The sequence below is a fragment of the Bactrocera latifrons genome, unplaced genomic scaffold, assembly GCF_001853355.1.
Source record: "Bactrocera latifrons isolate USDA-ARS-PBARC rearing strain unplaced genomic scaffold, ASM185335v1 scaffold_27, whole genome shotgun sequence".
Classification (NCBI taxonomy): domain Eukaryota; kingdom Metazoa; phylum Arthropoda; class Insecta; order Diptera; family Tephritidae; genus Bactrocera; species Bactrocera latifrons.
In genome coordinates this window covers 1,184,792-1,206,326 of record NW_017536296.1, presented here as the reverse complement: position 1 = coordinate 1,206,326, position 21,535 = coordinate 1,184,792, and the positions used below count along the sequence as shown (strand labels likewise).

The window sequence follows — 21,535 nt, the reverse complement described above, 5'->3', positions numbered from 1 at the left end:
TTCCCTATGTGGAAATTTTGCTTGTTTACATACTCATTGATCCAGAAATGGTCCTCATCGCTTATGTAAATCGAACGGCTTCAGTTCTTACAGAGAGATGGGCGATGATGTCGATTAAGATGATTTTGATTAATTAAAATTTTAATAATCCTCAAATCTGGCAACAAATCTGAGCGCATTGTGATCGGGTATAAATGCATATGTACGTGTTGGATAATAAATTTTTCATGCTATATACATAAGTAAGTATGTGATGTGTCTACGCCGTGTGTTGCAAGCAATAACAAAAACAGCAGTGACAACGGTCACAACGAATCCGATGACGAATACGTACATATACACATAAATATGTAGCTATTTACATAAACATATGCATCTTAATTGTTTATGCTTAAGTATATACTTAATTCCTATGGCAAATTTTGTTTACGATTTAAGCGTATTGTTAATTATGCAATATAAACACATCTACATACAGACATATAACTACGTAATTAGTATATCTAAAATTAATACAATACATGGAAAATAAATTTTTTTAATGCAAAAGAAATCTTTTTTTTTTTGTTTTACTTATTGTTTTTTTTTTTTTTTTTTTTTTTTTTTTTTTTTTATTGTTTTTTTTTTTTTTTTGATTTTTTTCTTAGTATACTAAGCTTTTAGGGCTTTCAGAGTTTAAAGCAACCACTCAAAATCTAAAAGTCTCAAACAGAAAGTATAAAGTAATTGATTTCTAGCCTTCATAGCTGTCTTCGTTTTGCCAAGCGTTAGAGAGTAACGAGTTGTATAAACTAAACCAGGTTGAAAAGTCCCCGGCATACCATAGTAACAAATTTTTTTGGCAAAATTCGTTTTATTTTTTTTTATATTTAATATAGTTCCCTTCAACCGGGTACGCTGGACTATAGTGACTTTCCAATTTTTTATATCATTTTTGTAGTACCATTTATTCTTTGCTTCAAAATATGTAGGCCTCAGTTTCGGCGATCACCATTTCACTCGACGAGAATTTCTTCCCAGCGAACATTCTTTTGAGATCTGAGGAACAGGAAATAGTCGCTGGGGGCCAGATCTGGTGAATACCATGGATGCGAAAGCAATTCGAAGACTAATTCATGGATTTTTGCGATCGTATCCACTGACTTGTAACACGGTGTATTGTCTTGATGAAAACCACTTTCTTTTTCTTCAAATGTGCCCGTTTTTAGGCGATTTGGTTCTTCAAATGGTCAAATAACGCTTTGTAATAGACGCTGTTGATCGTCCTTCCTTCTTTAAGGTATTCAATAAAAATTGTTCCATGCTCAACCCAAGATACACAACGCCTTAACCTTGCCAGCCGACTTTTGCGTTTTTCCACGTTGCACTGTGCAGTCCACTCGGATGACTGTCGACTGGACTTCAGAGCCATGATTCATCCTTTGCACTTTGCAAGCTTTCTCCTACCCAAATATTTATGAATAATATCATGTACAAGATCAGTCTATATCTTTAGAGTGTCTGCTATCTCGAACAATTTCACTTTACTGTCATCCAAAAAATTTTATTATCTCTATTGAGCGTCACTGCGTTCACCGTCTTCGGTGCTAATTTCACCACGTCTAAATTTTGCATACCAATCGTTGATGGTTGATTTTCCTGTTCAAACCTTGGTAAAGATAAAGGCCATACCACTTTAATGGCGAAAACGCATACTCTCTTTTACGATTTCAACTCGAACAATATGAGTATTTATATATAATTTGGTATAAAAATCATAAAAAGTGAGCAGATAGATGGTGAATCGATGGCAGCAATAAAATTGAACAAAAACTGGTATAAATCACTTATAATAGTATAATCAATACGTCATAATACCACTTAGATAAGGTACGATACTCGCTCTCTCTCTTCGTTACAAAAGAGTTATTCGCTGCCGTCACATATAATTCTTTTTTTTCATGAAAGCAGCGCTCCAACGAGTATAGAGTTGGTGAATTAAATACGATGTGCAAATTTTATGGATATATTTTGAAATAATTTGAGTAAAACCCTTAAACATTTAATTTTTCTCAGGATATTCAGTCTTCTAATCGACAATATATTGTATGTATGTATATCACAAAAAGTGCTTAGTTGGTGGCGTTTCTGATTTATTATATATTCACAAAAGTTGAAGTTTTTGTTTTTTTAATTTTAACTTTCAAATCATTGCAATATTTCTCTGAGTGTATGTACTCCGTCATATGTATGTTCTTAATGCTGCTTTGTCGTACAGCCACCGGTGAGCCCCTCAGTTAATGCCCCGCTGCTCGCTGCCAAAGTCAGTGGCGTCAACAACATAGACAGCGAAACCAAAACCAGACGCTGACGGGCCCCCATTGTTTGTAGCCAATAGCGGCGTACAACGCGGAAACGGCAAAGCGAAATATATACAGATATAAATACATATGTACACATTTGTCTACATATAAGTAAATAAATTTTTGAGCCACATACATACACACATGCATTAGTGGGAAGTATGTGGCAATGCGCGATTATTGACTTGTTTTGATCGCATTAGCAACGCTTTGTAAACAATATTTTGCCCTGGCACCCCACACGCAGCCATTTTAATCTATTGCAAGTTGTTTACATCTTGCAGTCGGTGTAGTAAACGATTGCGTACGAGGGCAATTCAATAAATCTATATTTTTATACATACATACATATGCATATTAATATATCATACAACTGGTTCATATATTTATTCATAAAGTAGTCAGTGAAATTTATGCATACATACATAATTAGTTAAAATAAAGATCGGTAACTGATTGATCGACCCTCGTAGGCGCGTGCTTTATGCGTACGCCGCGAATGTCACGTTTTCTAAAACAAAGTAACTTAGATGTTGTTGTTTTTTAAATTCTAGTAAATATATTTATTTGTGAAATATATTATAGTAAAAAAAATAATGGGTGGATTCAAGAAGATTTCTTTTTTAGACGCAGCCATATTTGTATACCGTAGTGAAACGGAAAATACTTGAAATCTTTCGAAGATATCTGAAAGAGAGTGAAGTACAGTTCAATTTTAAACGCATATTTTTGATTATAATTGATAATTTTTTTCAGCGGTAATGTAATCAATTTTAATATTACTTGCGTCCCAAAATATAATTTCAAAGTCCGCCTTAATACTTTACTTAAACAAGTAGGACACTAAAAAATGTAAATTTTGGATAAATAGATGAGGATTGCACTGCCACCTTAGGTCTATTGTGTCCAATATTAAATTATACTCTGAACGGAGTATATGAAGTTAGCAATGAATATTGTAACATTCTGAAGGAAACGTCGGAGACCCTCTCAAGTGTATAGAGTGACGAGTTGAGTCGATTTAGCGAGGACCATCTGTATGTACGCGAACTAATTCCTCAGTTTTTGAGGTATCGATGTGAAAGTTTACATACATCTTTTGCTTCCCAAAAAATTGTTCACTATAGGATGTACACAGGTGCCATACAAACTAAACTCGATTTGATTGACTCAATTTGAAGTCCATGTATGGAAAACTTATTTATTTTACAAGGTAACTTCACGAAAATTATCATAGATTTTTCAAAACAACGCTAAAAACTGCAAGCAAATGGTTCAGATCGGACCTTATAATTACTTAATATGTTTTCTGTTATAAACATCTCCACTTTGTTTCATATTATGTTCAAACTCGTTACGCAGCAATCAACCTTCTATGTTTTTGAATTGGATTTCAGTTTCAATAACACTTGCATTCATAATTCAAATATTTATTACGTGATTTCGAAGCTCAAGCTGTTCACTGTCGTACGTTTAAATGACATAACATTTTAATTTACATATATGCATATACTATATGTATGTATATGTATTTGTGAACACATTAGTCGGCTATTACACGAAGCAACTTTTGTTGCTGATTCTCGGGCGATTCTCTTTTGCTGTTGCCCATTGCATTCACACGAGCAACTTGTGTTGCGCAACTCTGTTCGAGGTTTTTTCTCATTCTCTTTCACTTTACTTTAATCCATTGTCAACTCTTTACTTTAACCCATTGTCGTTTCTTTTTCCTTGTAGGTATTTGGGCCACTATATCACATATATTAATCAGTTCTGTCAATTAAGAAATACATTTTATTTATAATTCAAAATTAAAACAAAGGTTATATAACAGATCTTCACTATCGTCTGAATCAATTTGTATGGTTTCCTCCATACATTTCACAATATCTTTAATTAATTCGATTTTTTCGTCAAAAGATGAAATTAAATTTTTAAAAATATTAATTTCAAAATAATATACGCAAATGCAACTATGTACTACGAAAGAAAGAACACGAATGCGAAAAACGTCGCAGCGAACTGTTACGAATAAGAACACAAAGTTCTCCTCGTCGCCCCCTCGCCCATAAACCAAGAGTTGCCGCAACAAAAGTCGCTTCGTGTAATAGCCGACTTAGATCGATTCATACATACATATGTAAGTTGCTCGTAAAATAATCACCAATCGCAAAAAAAAAAATATTCATACGTCATTGCGATCACGCGATACGGAAGCTTTCTAATTTCTTCAACAAAATCGTCTAAGAATTTGCATTAAATTTGCGCACTAGTTTGAAAACGAAAGCCTAGCTTATTAAACATTTTTTTAACCGTTTATTCGCTTAGATCGCTCCACGGAACAAACATGGCATTAGCAATTACCTTCACGAGAACAAATTCACGTAAGAGACCACTAAGAATACCATCGGCAGTATCCACATCTCTTGAATATACCGGGGACAATTTCACATCTTTTTACAGAAGCAAAAAGAGCTCTGAGACATTTCCTCCTTGGTCCATTAGTCCAGTATCTTTTGAGAATGCCTTACTAAACTTGCCTAAACAAAATACACCTAACGCAGTCTACCAAGCAAAGTTTGCATACATTCGCGATCAATATAGTACATCGAATTGGCCTTTTATCTTTACGGATGGATCTAAGACATAAGGCCAAGGTAATCTCTTAGCGCTATGTCCGGGCTCCATGGTGGATGCGATAAAACTTCCCATACGAGCTCCCCTAGCTTCTAACAAGTCATCAATGAAGCGTGGGGTCTTGCGTTGTCCCTGTGGAGCACTACACCCTTCCTGTTGGCCAATTCTGGACGCATCTGGTCGATCGCTTGCTTCCAAACATTAAGTTTTTTGTGTATCCAACCATATTTAGCAAATGGTTTAAAATGCTTTGGTGACTAACTCCCATTTCTGAGCAATGTCAAGAGATGCCACATACCGGTCTAACTGGATTTTCTTCATGATTCGGTATTCATCATCACAGGACTTCTGCTGTCTGGCTTATCCATGGTGCAGTTTTCACCCGCTCAATCATCGAAACCATTCCTCCGCAACACCATTAATCTCACGGAACATTTCTCTAGCGGATTTACGTTTCACGAAGGAATTTAAAATAGCTCGAATTTCGGCGTTAGTGTACTCCATGTTTACACGCCTATAACTGTTGAAAGCAATATCCAAAGTAATCATGCATAGCGTCGTTTTGTAGGTTATGTCAAGATCTTTCAAAGATGTATACTAGTATTGCCAGATACGAGCTCTATAGCGCTTTATACATAGCCGCGAAATTCGAAAGGCAAAAAGGCGGAAGGGAGATATTTGACAACCTAGATTAGGTTAGAACATTTTTGCTCCTTATACTACTTTGACCTACACCAGAGGAAAATTTCTTTCAATAGTTAAGTTAATGTAAACAATGGTTGTGGACTTGACTGCATATAAACCAAAGATCGTTGACCCTGAAAATGTAAACAAACCGATCAATGACCTCATAAAGTATAAAAAAAGGGTCATTGACCCAATAAAATGTAAACAAAAGCGTCTGTGACCCCAAAATTAAATAAAGGTTTTTAAAATTACGACACGTAAACAAAGGTTGAGGACTTGGGTACATGTAAACAAAAGATTAGTGACGTCATAAAATGTAAACAAAGGTTGTTGACTCGGTTTCATAGCACTCACAGGAACTAATATTTTTATTCTGAAAGAGTATAAAGATTGCCAGGATGTTTAGAATACCCAAAAAGAAACGTCGGTGTTCGTCCGTCTGTATATATACGAAGTAATCTCTCAAACTGACAGACTTGTAAGAAATCCATTGTATTTGTGAAGGTTTTTATAGCTGCGATGCAACCGAAACGTTTTTTCTTTAGTTTTTAAATTCTCAACACAATCGCGTAGAACTCATTAACATCGGTTAACCATATAATAAATAAATCACAAAGTCAATTGCTATTTTGCATTTATATTTGTACTGTAACTATTCAATTCACTCAAAGCACTTTAGTTGACACATTTAGCTCAATTGAACGTTGAATTAGTAAATTTAATGCAAATTTAAATATATTCAAAGACGCTGACGTGAGTGGGTTAAGCGTGCGACCAGCATTCAATTAGTCGTGGGTTTATGATACAGTGCTTAGAAAGAGTTGAGTTGAAAGAGTCTCTGTAGATATTTACATACATATGTAAATAAGACCTTGTGAAGCTAGAGAAACAAGCGATAAGCATGTGGATGCGAAAAAAGTATGACCTTCAATTGATATACATTAGTATGTGTGTAGGTATCCGAGGAGGCAAAACTTTTCATGTAATCGAAGAATACTGTCAGCATAACCTTGATTTTCGACCTGCTTTGACGTGGTTTTTTCGGCTTCGACTAACCTTTGTCACGATATTCTGCCAATTAATCGTCTGTTTCCGGGTCGTAAGCATAAATCCAAGACTCATCACCAGAAATAATACTTTTTATGACTTCCTGGTAGTCCCGAATCATTGCTTCATAGACGTTAACGCGACGCTGTTCTTTAGTGGCAATCGTGCTTTCATTTTTCTTAAGCCCAAATGATATTTCAAAATGGTAATCCTGATTCTTCCTATATTCCAACCAAGTCAGTAAAATTTCTGACTGTTAATCGACGATTTAAAATTTAATGGAACTTCTTTGTGGAATAATTTCAATAATCGTAAAAATTATCGATTGCACTTTAAATAATTCAAAAAGATAAGCGTATACTAAATACTAATGATTATTTTGATGTGACATTTGGCACAGATACCTACCAAGAATAAAATATTTCGACGAATGGGTTTAAATTAAAAAGTATTATTATATACTATTTTTGCCCATAGTAATATACATATGAAAATTGTCTGTTTAGGAGGCTTTGACTATACAAGAAGTGCGTCGATTAAGTAATTTATTTTTTCAACATCAACATGCAAATATAATAAAAAGTTTAAAAACATATCACAGTGCAATGTTGTTGCTTTTTAATACAAGTCCCTACTTCTTCCGCATAACATACGATAGAGCAGTGTTGAAAAAACTTCGCTTGCGCAGTGCTTAGGTGCTTAGTTCAGGTATTGCTGACGTTCTACAAGTCAGTGCGTCGCATATCAACCAAATAAAAACACATATATATATGTATGTATGCACATAAATAACGTAATACAAAAAACTACAACAATTTCATTTAATTAAATTCTATTTCCATACTCCTGTATTATAGCGCTCCTTGTTTCTTATTATCAAAGGCTACAAACTAGTTTTATTAATTTAATTTACACACATAATATACTTACATATACACATTTATTTGTATATGCACTAGTTTCTTCTTTTTTTTTTTATTGTTGAGCCTCGCGTCAATGTTGGTAGTCTTTCAGTAAGTGACCTTGAAGATCTATTTGCTCCCAACGCGGGGCTTTAATATTGTTTTTGTTGTGGAGAGGTGTGTACCAAAATATATACATATTTATATTTTAGTGTGTATATATCTGCATATTTTTATGTATGCTTATATATTTATTTAGTTTATTTATTTGTTTTGATCACGTTTGTGGTTTTGTTGTCATATGCTCTTGAAAGGGGGCTCGTTCTTTATGAATATATAAATCATACATAGTACATAGATAAATATATACGTTTTATAGTATCTTAATGTGACAGGTTACGGAATTTTTTCAAATATTCATGCTTTTTTAACTCAATATATTTTGGCACATACGTGTAACTTTTTAGCACAACACAGTGAAATGAAAATATTTAAACATAACTGACAGTAAACATTGCTATTTTCTATTCATAATATGTACATACATAGTCATATGCGAACTAATAACGTATTATCAGAAGTATTGTTATTGATTTCGACCATGACAGCCATAAAATATTAGTAATTTCTACACCAATAGATCTTTTACCTTCTGGTCAATAAGAGCATCACCAAAAGGTGTTCCGAGTAATACATAGTTTTGGAGATATTGCCTTGAAAAGTTGCGCGCTCGAGTTTACATATCATCATTTCATATTATAGTGACTTAAAATGTAAACTTAAGCAGAAGACAACTTTAAACGCGTTTTTCTTGAAACTGTGTAAGATTTCTTGTGAAATTTGCATTTAGTTTTATGAAAAAGTCTGCCAAAAATACAATTTTCGTGTCTTTTCTTCGTCAAATACCTGGCTTCTGCTCTTAATTAAAGCACGTATTTTTGCTGTTTTACGCTTGGTGATTCTGTAAAAAGTTCTGCTATCAACCTTTTTCTCGAGGAACTGTCAGAAATGACGTCGTAGTGGACGAGTTTTGAATAATTTCCTTGAAAGATTTAAAAAAAAATTGTAAAATAAGTATCTTTGGAGTAATAAAAGGTTTGAATAAAATATTATTTATTGTAAAAAATAAAATTATTAAAAATGTGCCGTTTTTTGGGAGAGAAACCCCATGTAACCCCTTAAAATGGACATGCCTCGTTTCTTAGGGGCCTTAAGAGTCTTTGAGGAAACAGCGAAATCGTTAGGGAAACAACTGATACAATCGCCAACATGTAACTCACTTGGACAACCTAGAACTCCAGTTCTAATTCGGTACATTTCTTGACTCCAGCTGTTCCCACCTAATCCTCTATGGCTAGGTAACCAAACGAATCCGATAAAGAATGCTTGATCCTATTCCGAATAGTTTAAGAGCTACTTAGTCCTTCAATCATTCAAATTATATTAATTAATAAAGGAATATAGTTGTAGTTTTTGAAAGCTATATGTAATGATTTTATTGTCGCACCGTGTATAAAAGCCAATTTTATACCTTCATGATGAGAAAGACCGATCTCCATCCAGGTATAATCGGTTTTTCTTGAAAAATTCTAACAATAGTTTAATGCTTATTCTAAATAAACTAGTATTTTGCGTGCAATCAATATGGGTCTATATTGAGGAGGACAACATAGATTAAGAATTTTAAAATTTTATATAGTTATGTTCAATGTGCTGTGGGTAGTTTAAGTTAAATGGCTGATCATACGTCGAATGTGTATTACTAAGTATATGTAGGCCTTTGGAAGGTCATAAAAACGAAGAACTTCTGTGTTCCAACTATAAATCAGTAAAACGCTAAATAGCCAATACAAATTTTCACAGACGTTTAATTTCCATTACCGTCAGCTCGATGAGATGTCTGAAGGTATGCGCTCCCAAGTGCTTCAGTCTTGACTTCCCAAATGCGGGATAGTCAAGAAGGAAGTGCTAAGTTGTTTCCACCTCACTTCTGCCATACAGTTTCTGCAAAAGGCGTCTGGAAGGACTCCCAGCCTTATTGCGTTTACGCCAATAGGACAATGGACCGTTAAAAGGCTCAAAACTAGGGAGAGACTAACCTTACTGAGGGCAATGAGATTACTAGATCTATTGCGCTTGATCTTAGGCCAAGAAGCTTTTGCCACAGCGCATGTACGAATGGTGGCCCAGCGCTGAACAAGCTTCCGCGAGGCCCAGCTCTTTGGTGGGAGAACACAAGAGGATACGGGAGCACCCAACCATTCGCATTCTACGCATAGCAGTTCCAGGGTGCATTTTCTTGCTAGCTCATCAGCTTTGTAAATTCAGGTTTGGCCTGGCACCCATACCAGTCCTATCCTAATGATAACGAGGTTTGGCATTCTTCGATCAACATAAACATATTGTTAATGAGTTCAAGGCTAGTATAGCCGCGTCTCTGGTCACTTCTCTGAAGGAGACTCCACTCCGGAGCAGTAAATCTACTGCTACTTAAATGGTGGCAACCTCGTCCTGGAAACTGGTGTTGATAGAGAGTTGCTGACAGTAGATTCCTCCTGCAACCTTTGACCACGACCTTGACCACAACCCATCTGCTGGATACTAAATAAACATTATCCTCTTTCACATTATTATATTTTGGCTTGAAATAACTTAATTTTTTCTAGTACTTATGAACACATTAATAATAAATATAACATTATACATATAGTTTTTATTGAAAATTAAAAACAAAAATCTTAATATTAAATTTTTTTATTTTTATACAAATTTAGATTGATCATACGTTATTTTGTTTCCGAAAAAATTCAAAATAACGTAAGACACTTACTATACAATTTTCTTTGTTTGTTCTTAATTTTTTATCTAAAATATACTTATAATTTCTTTTTAATTCAGATTTGAAAGTTTTATTTCAATATCTCAAGTGTTTTTTTTTTTTTTTTKTWTWCGKTTTTTTKCTKYTCCTKTWAAACTATGAAAAGTGATGTTACCTTGTTTTGCATTTCAGGTGACGATATGTAGATATACATGACGTAGCGCAATAAGAAGAGAATAACTCGCGAGAATCTTACTTACATTTAAGAGCCGTTTCTCGATAGATTTTATAAGTGAATAGGAATAAGCAAAATATGCTTAGTATTCCTTAAGTGGGAACAATTGGCAAACTGGCTTATCCTCGCTACGTCATTTGAAACGTTTACAAATGCAATCGTGTAATATAGTTTGCGAAATGTTTTTCTCAATTATTCTTTACATATTTTTTTGGTTCGTTTATCTCACTGTTGCAATTTTATAATAATAATGAAATAATATTCATGAATGTTTTGTTTTTATACAATCCCTTATCAATAAAGAAATCGTAATTTCATATTTTATCAAGCTAGTACTGGTATGAGTAATCAAAATAATGACAACACAAATTTCCCAACTTACCGTTTCTGTCATAATTTGCTATAACTGCTATAGAAACTCTACATATAGTTTGTTGTCAAACAATGCGCAATTAATCAATTTGTATGTAAAAGCAAATGAGAAAAATAAAAAACTGTCAAGTTAGTTGTTAATTTTTTATTATTGTATGACAATTAAAATTTCTTGTGTTTTAAAAATATAATAAGAAAAGAAAAATTAATTGAAGTGTTCACATAAATATTTAGAAGGTTTTGTGACGAGCAGCTCAAGGATAACAGAAGTTGATTTATTTGCGTGTGCATGCATTTCTTAAATAAGGTATTATTTATTCTAAAAAAGTGTTCTGCAAAAATGTGAACAAAAATAGTGAGAAATTGCTGAATATCTGCGTTATGTAATTTAGTGGGTTATGCAAATATTGAATTCTTCTCTCAGCACTGAGACGAATTTCGTGTTCATTAAGCTCCTAAACTACTTCAGTGTATACATTTTTAATGATACAGAAGATTTGTTCTTAGAACCAACAATTAGCAATTTTTTTGTTGCCAAAACTTATAATCTCAACAAAATTGCACTTTGTTGTGATAAACAAAACATATCTATACCGTAATGATTACAGGCAATCATATGACCTATTAAAAAAATGGACACGGCCTAAAATTGTTTCGAACGACACATAAACATGATTTTGTATCTTTTGAAAGACCTCTGTTTTCTCTTTGTCCAAAAATTAGTTCTGTGCTGTCTCATCAGCATACATACATATGTAACTCCCTAAACCTAATTGAGAAACATTTTGTGTTTCAACCAGAAACATCGAATACGGAGATTCGATCAAGTAATTCTCTACTTTTTAAAGAAAAAACACAGAAGCTCTAAATTTAGTGTTAAATGTTTATGATCACTCGAAAGAATATTTTTGGTATTTTTTTTTTTTTTGAAGATTATCTCTTTCAACTGTTGGCCGCTGCTACGTCTCAGATGGTCCAACCGTTGAGTCCAATTTTCGATGACTCGTTTGACCATTTCTACTGATAACTGGCGAATGACGCGCGTGATGTGTTCTACCAAGGCCTGAATCGAAGCGGGATTTTTCCCCTTAGGAAAAAGTCTAACGGTATGATATCACTAGATCTTGGTGGCCAATCGACCGGACCAAAAGGAGAAATTATCTGCTCACAGAAGTGTTCTCTCAATAAATTCATTGATTGATGCGGTGTGAGGGAAGTAGCGCCGTCTTGTTGAAACCAAATGTCGCCTAGATAACGTGTTTCAATTTCATACATTAAATAGTCGGTTATCATGGCGCGATAACGGACGCCATTGACGGTTACGTTCATTCACCGGCACCGTCATCATTTTTAAAAAAATATGCACCGATGATTTCACCTTCCAAAAAACCACCTCACCCTCGATGAAATGGCAGCTTTTGAATTTCTTTAGGTTAATCTTCGTCCCAAATATTCTAATTTTGCTTGTTTGCATTCCCATTGAGCCGAAATAATGGACCACTTTGCTGATAAATATTTGGCTCGAAAACGTCGGATCTTCTTTGAACTTTTCAAGAGTCCATGCAGCGATTTTCGTCATAAAGTTGAACCCGTTCACACGTTAAATACGTATATATGTATTTAAAGTTTATTACTTTTTTCGTAAAAAATGTAATAATATGGATCCATGTTAAAAAAAAATATTATTAATCGACTATAACTTGCCGATGCAGACACTTTTAAATCAGATAGCTGGTTAATTTCGGCCCAACCGCAGTAATTTTGTAAAAGTCACTTTACTTACTTTCGAGCATATTTACTTCCTACTTAAGATCTAAAGTACACCTAAACTGGAAAATACAATGATAGTATCATTATCGTTTCTGTTATTGTAATAGCGCTCTTTCAAGTGCACTCTCTTTCATTTGCCTCTCTCAAATTTCGGGGTTACCATCAAGCAATGCTACTACTAGCAAAATATGTATGCTACCATTTTTGCTGTCTTTAGTATCTTATAAAATATGTGTGTAGTACTACATACGAGTATACTATATACCGTACTCCAATGTACACTCCCGTCCGCTGCAAAGGCGTGAGTGCGCTGCATGTCTTGCCGCTTATCTATCACATTGTTTCGTATTGTGAAGAAAAGAAATCTTATCGCCTTTTCACGCATTTCTAGATAAGATGTCCATGAAATGCTGACAAAGCGACGGAGCATTTTCTGTAGTCTCTGAATGGCAGAAGTGCCGTTTTTAGCAAGCCGTACGTATATTTGTCCTCTAACGTGTTCATTAATTAATTTAATAATAGTTAATACCTAAATTAAATAAAGGAGAAAGTGTGATCAGTGCGTGTTCAAATTAAATAAGCAATTTCTCATTATTAAAAACTCAAAGAATTTATAGTGTTTGTATGGCATTTAAAACCAAAATTTACGCTTGCATTTGTTACAATGAATCATATGTAGCTACTGAGTTTGGATTTAACCTCACTTATTAACATATTAACGCACACGTAGTTGTGAAAAAATTAAATAAAAAAAAAATTAAAAGTGCATTTATGCGGAAACTAATCATGACTGAACATATGTCACAACATTTGTATATATACATATACATGCATACCTACCAATATCATTTACTATGGTTATGGTCTTAACTAATAAAAAGTGATTTAAGTTATTTTTAACTAAAATATTTGGTTTTGGGTAGTTTTATAATTAGTGGCTAGCATAAAAGAGTGGTTTGGACTACTGGAGAGAACTTTGAACAAATTTAATTATTAAATACGGCATGAATCAGTAGGATCATAAGAAGTTAGTGTACCTGAGAAAATACCTACAAGTTGCGCCATATTTTGTATCGGTTGTAAACTTGGATTAACTTTAAAAATTCCAAACAGATTGAGTGGTTCAAACGTGTTTTGGAAACAGTACAATTTTAGCTCTGAATCACTTAGCACCAAAAAACAATGTTTTAACTCAAATAATCGTATATTGTCGAAAATATTGAGAAAGAAGGTGACTATGACTAATCTCATCACATCTCCAGAAGAGCAGACCAATTTAATTTTAGCAAAGTGTATGTCAGTAATCTTCGGACCATTGACAAGCTCACAGCAATTCGTATGAAAATCATAACTATAACGTTCGGTATTCGTAAAAAGTTAAAAAAAAAAAAATTAGAAAGTGGTGATGTTATGGTTGTAACTTTATTAATTTTGTGTTCAGAAAATATTCCGAATAATTCTAAAAGTCAAATAGTTTAATAGAAATATCTTAAATATGTATAGCACAATTATTCAATTTTCTTTGCCGGCATAAAAGAAGGCTTCTGCACACTGATTAAATCTAATGTACTTATGATTAATCTACTCTAAAACCCCTAAATGAAACTACAAGGACCGAAATATCTTTGAAATAACCTTTTTTTCTATTAAAATATAAATTATTCTAAATAAATTTCAATTATGAGTTAAGTATTATTCGCTTTGCTTGAAAAAAATAAAAACTTTCATGACAGCACTCTAACAATAGGCAGAACGTCAAACTTACATGCCTTTGTTTGCGATGATCGGAGATAAAATACAATTCTTATCAGACCCACAAATCACCACGAGCCAATCCATTAAAGCACAATAGTAATAACTAGAAACTACAACAAAAAATCCGTTTTAAAAGGAATTTGCCAGACGGCAGAATCAAAGTGTGATTCGTTTATTGCCAGGTACAATAGAACACACCCGAAACTTTGTATGCCCTGCACAGAGAATATGAAGTTTGGCAACTATAACATATAGTTGCCATTCAAACTGATCAATCAAAATACTTTTATCTACAACTTTATATTGTACCGGATATCTTCACAAATAATACTCGCAATATTTTTATCTAAAGTCTGATCACTATATCATATGGCTGGTAGAGAAATGTTTTATTTGACAAAATATCTTAAAGAAGTTAGGTCTCAATTATGGTATTACCTAAGGAAGCGCTAGAATCTCCGAACATAATTTTCATATCTGACTACTATAGTATCTAAAGAGATGGCTGACACCCTGATCGATCAAAAGTGCCATATGTGCCTGTGTGCCATAATAATTGCTTTTAGAGTTTATTTTTAAAGTTTATTTCTTTGCTGTAAACGATTTTTTAAACGACTACCCCAGTTCATTGAATATTATTAATATTAAAAGATAATATAAGGATAAGATCGTTACTAGGTCAAGTGTTTGTTCATTTCATCTCCATCAAAGTAATCCCCTTCTGCTGCAATACACTTATGACCATCAGAGCCTTCTTCGATTCAGCTTTTTTTTTTTAGTTGAGTCAAAACGGTGTCGTCGGAGGTGGTCATGTGTATTTGCTGAATTAAAAATACAATTTGATTCCAGAAGTAGTATGTCAGCCAACCGAACATGGCAACTTTTAACTCGTAAACCTTCATTTTATTGGATAAATAAATATCAGGCGCACCGTGCTCTTTGACAGAAGTTTAGGTAAACATTTCGCAAACTAATAATTTATGGTTATTGCTTATTCGAAGATCTAATAAAATTTGTATTCTCCATACGTGCGAACCACTCTTTTAACATGACCAAGTGAAATATCAAATATTTAACTAACAAAGGAACTCACTAAGTCCTAATATAAAAGACACATACGCAACGCAGGTGATGCTATTAACCAAATCAACCTAACACTAGCAGTAAATTATGGAGCAAAATTTTTGTTAAATCATATGTAAATTCTCTCCACAAACAGATACAAAAGACGGTCGTGACAGAATAAGATAAGAGAGGAAGAGGGAGAGTAAGCTGAGAGCAACGTTTTCGGAAAAATTTCGCTATGCCGCTATTTTCAAAAAAGGGTCCCAAATTTAGTAGAGCAGATTCCGATCTATCTACAAATGCCGCTACCACTGCCACGGGGGGCAACACATCATACAACGACAACAATAACACAACGGCCAACGGTAAAGCGACCACTATGAATGGCAGCAGCAACGCGAATAACCGCAACGATTCATACATTCCCAAACCGCAACTAATATTCCATTGCCAACTGGCGCACGGCAGTCCAACCGGTTTGATAACCGGCTTTGCGAGTGTACGGGAGCTCTATAAAAAGATTGCCGAATGCTACGACATCCCCGTCGAGGAGATACTTTTCTGCACTTTGAATTCACACAAAGTGGACATGACAAAACTGCTCGGCGGTCAAATCGGACTGGATGATTTCATATTCGCGCATCGAAAAGGGCGACCGAAAGAGATTGAGATCGTAAAATCAGAGGATGCGCTCGGTTTAACCATAACCGATAATGGAGCAGGTTATGCATTCATTAAGCGCATTAAAGAGGGTTCGGTCATCGATCGCATCGAACACATTAGCGTCGGCGATCATATTGAGAAGTTGAATGATATTACTATGGTTGGTAAGCGACATTACGAAGTTGCGCGTCTGCTTAAGGATATACCTACCGGCACCACATTCACGTTGCGACTGGTGGAACCGATGAAGAGCGGCTTCCAGGGTATCGGTCCGCGCACACAATCGCGCGCGCCCTCTGGACGTGGCTATGGCAGTGGCAAGGAGACATTACGTTTTAAGGCGAACGGAAATGTAGAGATCGAGGACAAATTCGACGAGTCAACGCAATCGGGCATTGAGGCGATCAATAATTTGTTAGAATCGTTTATGGGCATAAATGACACCGAATTGGCGACACAAATTTGGGATTTAGGCGCGAACAAGTCCAATTCAATGGACTTTGCGGAGGCTATCGACAATTCCGATTTGGAGTCTTTCGGCTTTACCGATGATTTCATTATCGAACTGTGGGGTGCTGTAACGGATGCCAGACGTCGGAAAACGGCGAAGAACTGAAAGTGTGCCTACAATTTTAAAATAATTATAAACTAAAGGACTCTCAGTAGACGAAACGAATTGGTGACGTTGAAGAGAGTAAACAGGAAAACGGAAAGAGAGCGAGAGAGTAATGCTGTAATACGATGTAAATGTCATGTTGAAGAAATATGCAAATTGAAAGAGTATTGTTTTAAATGAAAATTACGGTATTTTTCACTATTTTGAAAGTTGGGTGGCATATCAATGTATTTATTTTAAAGTATGTATGTATAATAAAAGCGCTTTTTGTTTGTTATACCAACCTATGCTATTATTGATATTTTCCTAATATTAACGATAAATAAAATATGTATTTGAAAGGAGAATTAAAACAATCAATTTGTACGTAAGCTGTTTTTGCCAATTTTTGTATATTTACATATATATATATATTTACATATGTACATACACATATATATATGTATTTATTATATTATGTTTTCATTTAAATATACCAGCTAATTAATATATTATATGTATGTAGTTTATAAAAGCGCATATTTACAAAAAGAATTGCCGTAGCAGCGAAAAACTGTTTAAACGGAGTGTGTAAAAATACAAATAAAACAACAAAAGCAATATTTACATATATTAATGCATTTGGCTAAATCTTTTTATTTTCGCACAAATTTATTTGCAAATTTGTTGATATTTATCTGGTAAGTTTCTGTTTTTTTTTTCTTTCTGTTTTTCCTTTCTTTCGTATGCCACGTGCTAAGCGCACTTTAAACCCACATACTAAATATTAATTTTTTCTTAATTTTCAAAATTTTGTTTTTCTCTCACTTGCCTAGAGACAGCAATTGCCTTGTTTTTTTGGCTTCTATCCAAATTTTCCGCAAAATTTCATTCGTAGGCGTTGGCATGGCCGGGCATTTCCTCACCAAGTTCAGTTCATTGATGCTCACAAATGTGCAATGTTTTCGCGTGACTAATTTATGCGATGAATGAAACAAATATGTACTTTTTTCATTTAGAAGACACATTTTTACTGCAGAGAAATTCTTTTGCAAAGCCTGATGGCGGTAGACAAAAGTTAATAAATTAATACATACAAGGTTAACCATTCATGTTCGAGAACTATTATGTAGAATATCTACAAGGTGCTTTCCATAGTAAAAAAAACGAAAAAAAGAAACAAATGTTTTCTTCGGCAAAATCAATTTATTTTATTCAAAATAGTCTCCTTCTGCTTCAATACAGCTTTTTGCACGGTCCGAACGCATGTCAAACGAGTGTTTTAGCTCGTTGGCTAGTATGGCCGCCAGTATGCCGGTGCAAGCCTTTTGAATTGCCTCTACGTCTGCATAACGCTATCCTTTCATGGCCAAATGCATTTTTCCGAAAAGGAAGAAGTCGCACAGTGCCATATCAGATGAATACATTGGTTAAAATGTGATTTTTGGTCAAATAATCGGTCACAAGCGTCGATCGATGAGACGGCGCATTATCGTGCAACAACTGCCAACTTTCATCTTCGCGATATTCGGGCCGAAACGTCGAATACGGCGCACCAAACGCTTCAAAGCTCCAAGGTAGAATACCAACAAAGAACAAATTCATTGTGGGCAATATCCTTGGAATTAGAAAAACGAATCAGCATTGTCTTCACTTTTGACTTCTCCCAGCGAGATTTTTTGTGTTTCGGCTCGTCCGGTGCCTTCTATTCAGCACTCTGGCGTTTCGTTTCGGGATCATATTTTAAACTTCACGTTTCGCAACCAGTCACAGAATTGTAAAGGAAGCTTTTGTCCTTTTGGACCTCTTTAATGATGTCCTTCGAATGTTGGTTTCTGAGCAATTTTTGGTCGCCAGTCAATTTGTGCGGAACAAACCGTGCACACACCTTTTGTAAGCCCAAATGTTCTGTCAAAATCTCCCCCTTCAATCGATGAAATGTCACTAGACAGTCGAAGTAGTTGGCCCAGCGAAGCCCACTGTTTCGACTGTCTTGTCTATATCAGTGGTCCATGTTTCGCCGAGAGTACCGAAAACATACAGGAACTCCCTCGTGGTCTCAGAATACACAAATTCATAACATGAAGCACGGGCATAATTTGCATGGAAATCGACCATGCCGCCCGAGTGTACGGGAAAACAATTGCAACCCTGAGACCACTTCATCTGTGTCTTTTAAGGTACTCATTGTCTAAGCGCACTTTCAAGAGATGATCTAAAAGTGCGAGATCGCTTACTTTTGTCTCGTTATCCTCCGTGATAGCCGTTTTCGGAACGCCTGAGCTTGGCTTATTAAAAACTAACAAGCAACCACCAGAGGAAGACTCATCAATAAACACCCTCCAAGCGTTCTTTGATTCCATTGAACGATTCTATTTAAAGAAGTCCTTCTTTACAGCTCCCACAGCCTATGGAAAAAAAAATTTCTTCCGCACTCCAACAGAGAATTGGTTCTTTTTGGATCTATATGATATGCCACTTTGTACGATTAGCCGATTTATATTCGTTATATAATTACTAAAAAGGGGAATAACAAATTTTTTTTCCATATTTCTATTCATTGCCTTCCCTTATCTTATTAGAAAGCTTTACATGCTTGTTGACGTAGTCGTAGGTGTCAGAGAATCATCCCACATTATTTTTGTTTTTATTATTCCCTATTATGTATTTCACTGTGGCAACAAAAAGTAGGAAATAAAATAATTGTGGAACCTAAAATAAGAGAACATTATTTTACAAAACTCTTTGAAATGTACTGAGCGTTTAGCGTACGTGATCGGTCGGTTCTCAGAGCATGAGCTGCTCAATAGCAAAAGCTTTGGAAACTGCACTCTTAAAGTTTTTTTTTTTTGCACTAAATATTGCGATGGTTTACATTTCCGCTGACTCCCTACCAAGTTGTGTGTCTTTCGTTTTTTACAGCTATTTGTTCGCCCCCCCGAAACAAGCCACCCCGCAGAAACAAAGCTTCCCCAACTTAAGCGTTCTCAAAAACACTCTCACATGGCAGATAAGTAGTTATATATGCATGAGTTAATTTCATTATCGTTCTCCCTGCCAAGGTGGTGTGCTTGCTTGGCTAGCTGTCAGCGGTTTCGCTCGTCGGCTGCCAGATTATATGACTCGACGTTGCTAGACGCAAGCTTCAGTCTAGAAATCGCACTTGTCGGAGCAACTACAAGAGAAAGAAAGGCCTACAAGGCAGAAAATACAACATTTATTGAAAAAATTGTACAAAAGAAAACAATAACATTTAAGAAACTTAGTTAAACGGAAATCAAGAAATTGTGAAATCAATGTTTCAACAAAGCAACGGAAATCAATTTTAAGAATATTGGTAGTGAAATAACTAAAAGAGCAAAGGTCTAAAGTGTGTAGTAAAAGCAAAATATAAATATATAAAATTTAATGTGTGTGGAAGACAAGACGGCAATGCCTCCTAAAGTTGTCTAAATTAATTATTGCTCTGGTGCATTAAGAATATCCACACTTGTGAACTAAATGAAATAAGACAAAGTGTAGAAAACAAATAAACAAAAAGGAACAAGAAGTGAAAGTTAAAATAACCAACCAAAAAAGGTAAACCACCGTTAATAGATAAAGCTGTGTTAAAAAGAGCATTCATGAGTTCAACTTCTATATTGCATGGACTCTGTTAAGAACAAAGGATGTTTAGTTGTATACAGAAAACAGCACGAAAATAAAAAAAGAAACCGTCTTCCATGGCATATTGGCAGACAAAATTTGTGGAGGCGTGCGTGACATCTCCCGATAGAAGTGACCAGAAGAGATTGTGCTGGGCATACGAGAAATCGCCTAGTGTCTACCCAGGCACAATGTACGCTGCCCGTGCTGCTTACGTTTTATTAGCGTCCACTTATTATTATTATAACTTTTTTTTTTTTTTGCCTACACTTCGTGCCTTATTCTTGATCTGGCATACGACTCAGCGCCAAATGGACTTTGATACTGATTGAACGGCTTGCTAGATGGTCGTTAGTGTTATTTAGTGATATGCATTATTTGTTTATTTGCGCTGGCAAATTGAATGTTCGCCTGATGCAAACTGCCATAGAAACAAATTAGCATATAAACATATCTGTTTCCTCTCTCATTTCTCCTGTATTCACCTTTGGTTACCAAAAGCAGCAAACACCATGCTAATGTCTAATCTAAAAATCACGGATCACCTTCGAGGGTCATTCATTTAAGCAAAGAAACAATTAACATAACGTGCTGTTTATTAACTTTTGTATTTTATTTTGTGTAGTTTTTCGTCTGTTCTGTTTGTCGCCTCTCTCTCATCGCTCAATATAGTTCGTTGTCATTTTGAAGTCTTCGCTTATGGACTGGTTAGTGTGACTTTAGCGGGGGCAGAAGCTTGGCTTGTATGCTAAGGCATACTCACATAATACACACTCGTATGTTTGTATGTATGTGTGCCTGTTTGAGCAAACGCTTAGCAACAACAATGTTACAATTTTCTTTTTATAGGCATTGACTCTGTGTATTGTTCATTAGCGGCGTTTTTTGTACGTTACGAAACAGATGATTCGGCGGGAAACAATAAAATTTGTGTGCACACACTTAGTTGTAGAAATACATATATGTACATACATACATATATATTTTTGGTATTCTTATAGC

The 21,535-nt window shown here is 34.9% G+C and overlaps 2 protein-coding genes across 5 annotated transcripts in view; both read left to right on the top strand.

Moving 5' to 3' along the window:
• The window catches only part of LOC108969934 (PDZ domain-containing protein GIPC3), a 33,250-nt gene extending 16,206 nt beyond the window's left edge, over nucleotides 1–17,044 (top strand). Inside the window, exons 1-2 of one of the 4 annotated variants that reach the window (XM_018934956.1) lie at nucleotides 11,203–11,347; nucleotides 15,785–17,044. In XM_018934956.1, coding sequence (XP_018790501.1) covers nucleotides 15,869–16,909 — 1,041 coding nt within the window. In that variant the 5' untranslated portion in view covers nucleotides 11,203–11,347; nucleotides 15,785–15,868 and the 3' untranslated portion in view covers nucleotides 16,910–17,044. Of the gene's footprint in view, nucleotides 1–11,202; nucleotides 11,348–13,188; nucleotides 13,285–13,350; nucleotides 13,370–15,784 lie in introns of those variants that run through there. The other 3 variants (XM_018934957.1, XM_018934958.1, XM_018934954.1) reach the window with 3 other exon arrangements.
• Nucleotides 17,045–19,956: 2,912 nt separating this feature from the next.
• The window catches only part of LOC108969933 (phosphatidate phosphatase LPIN3), a 22,719-nt gene continuing 21,140 nt past the window's right edge, over nucleotides 19,957–21,535 (top strand). Inside the window, exon 1 of the mRNA XM_018934953.1 lies at nucleotides 19,957–20,467. The gene's annotated coding sequence lies outside the window, so the exon portion shown is untranslated. The remainder of the gene's footprint in view (nucleotides 20,468–21,535) is intronic.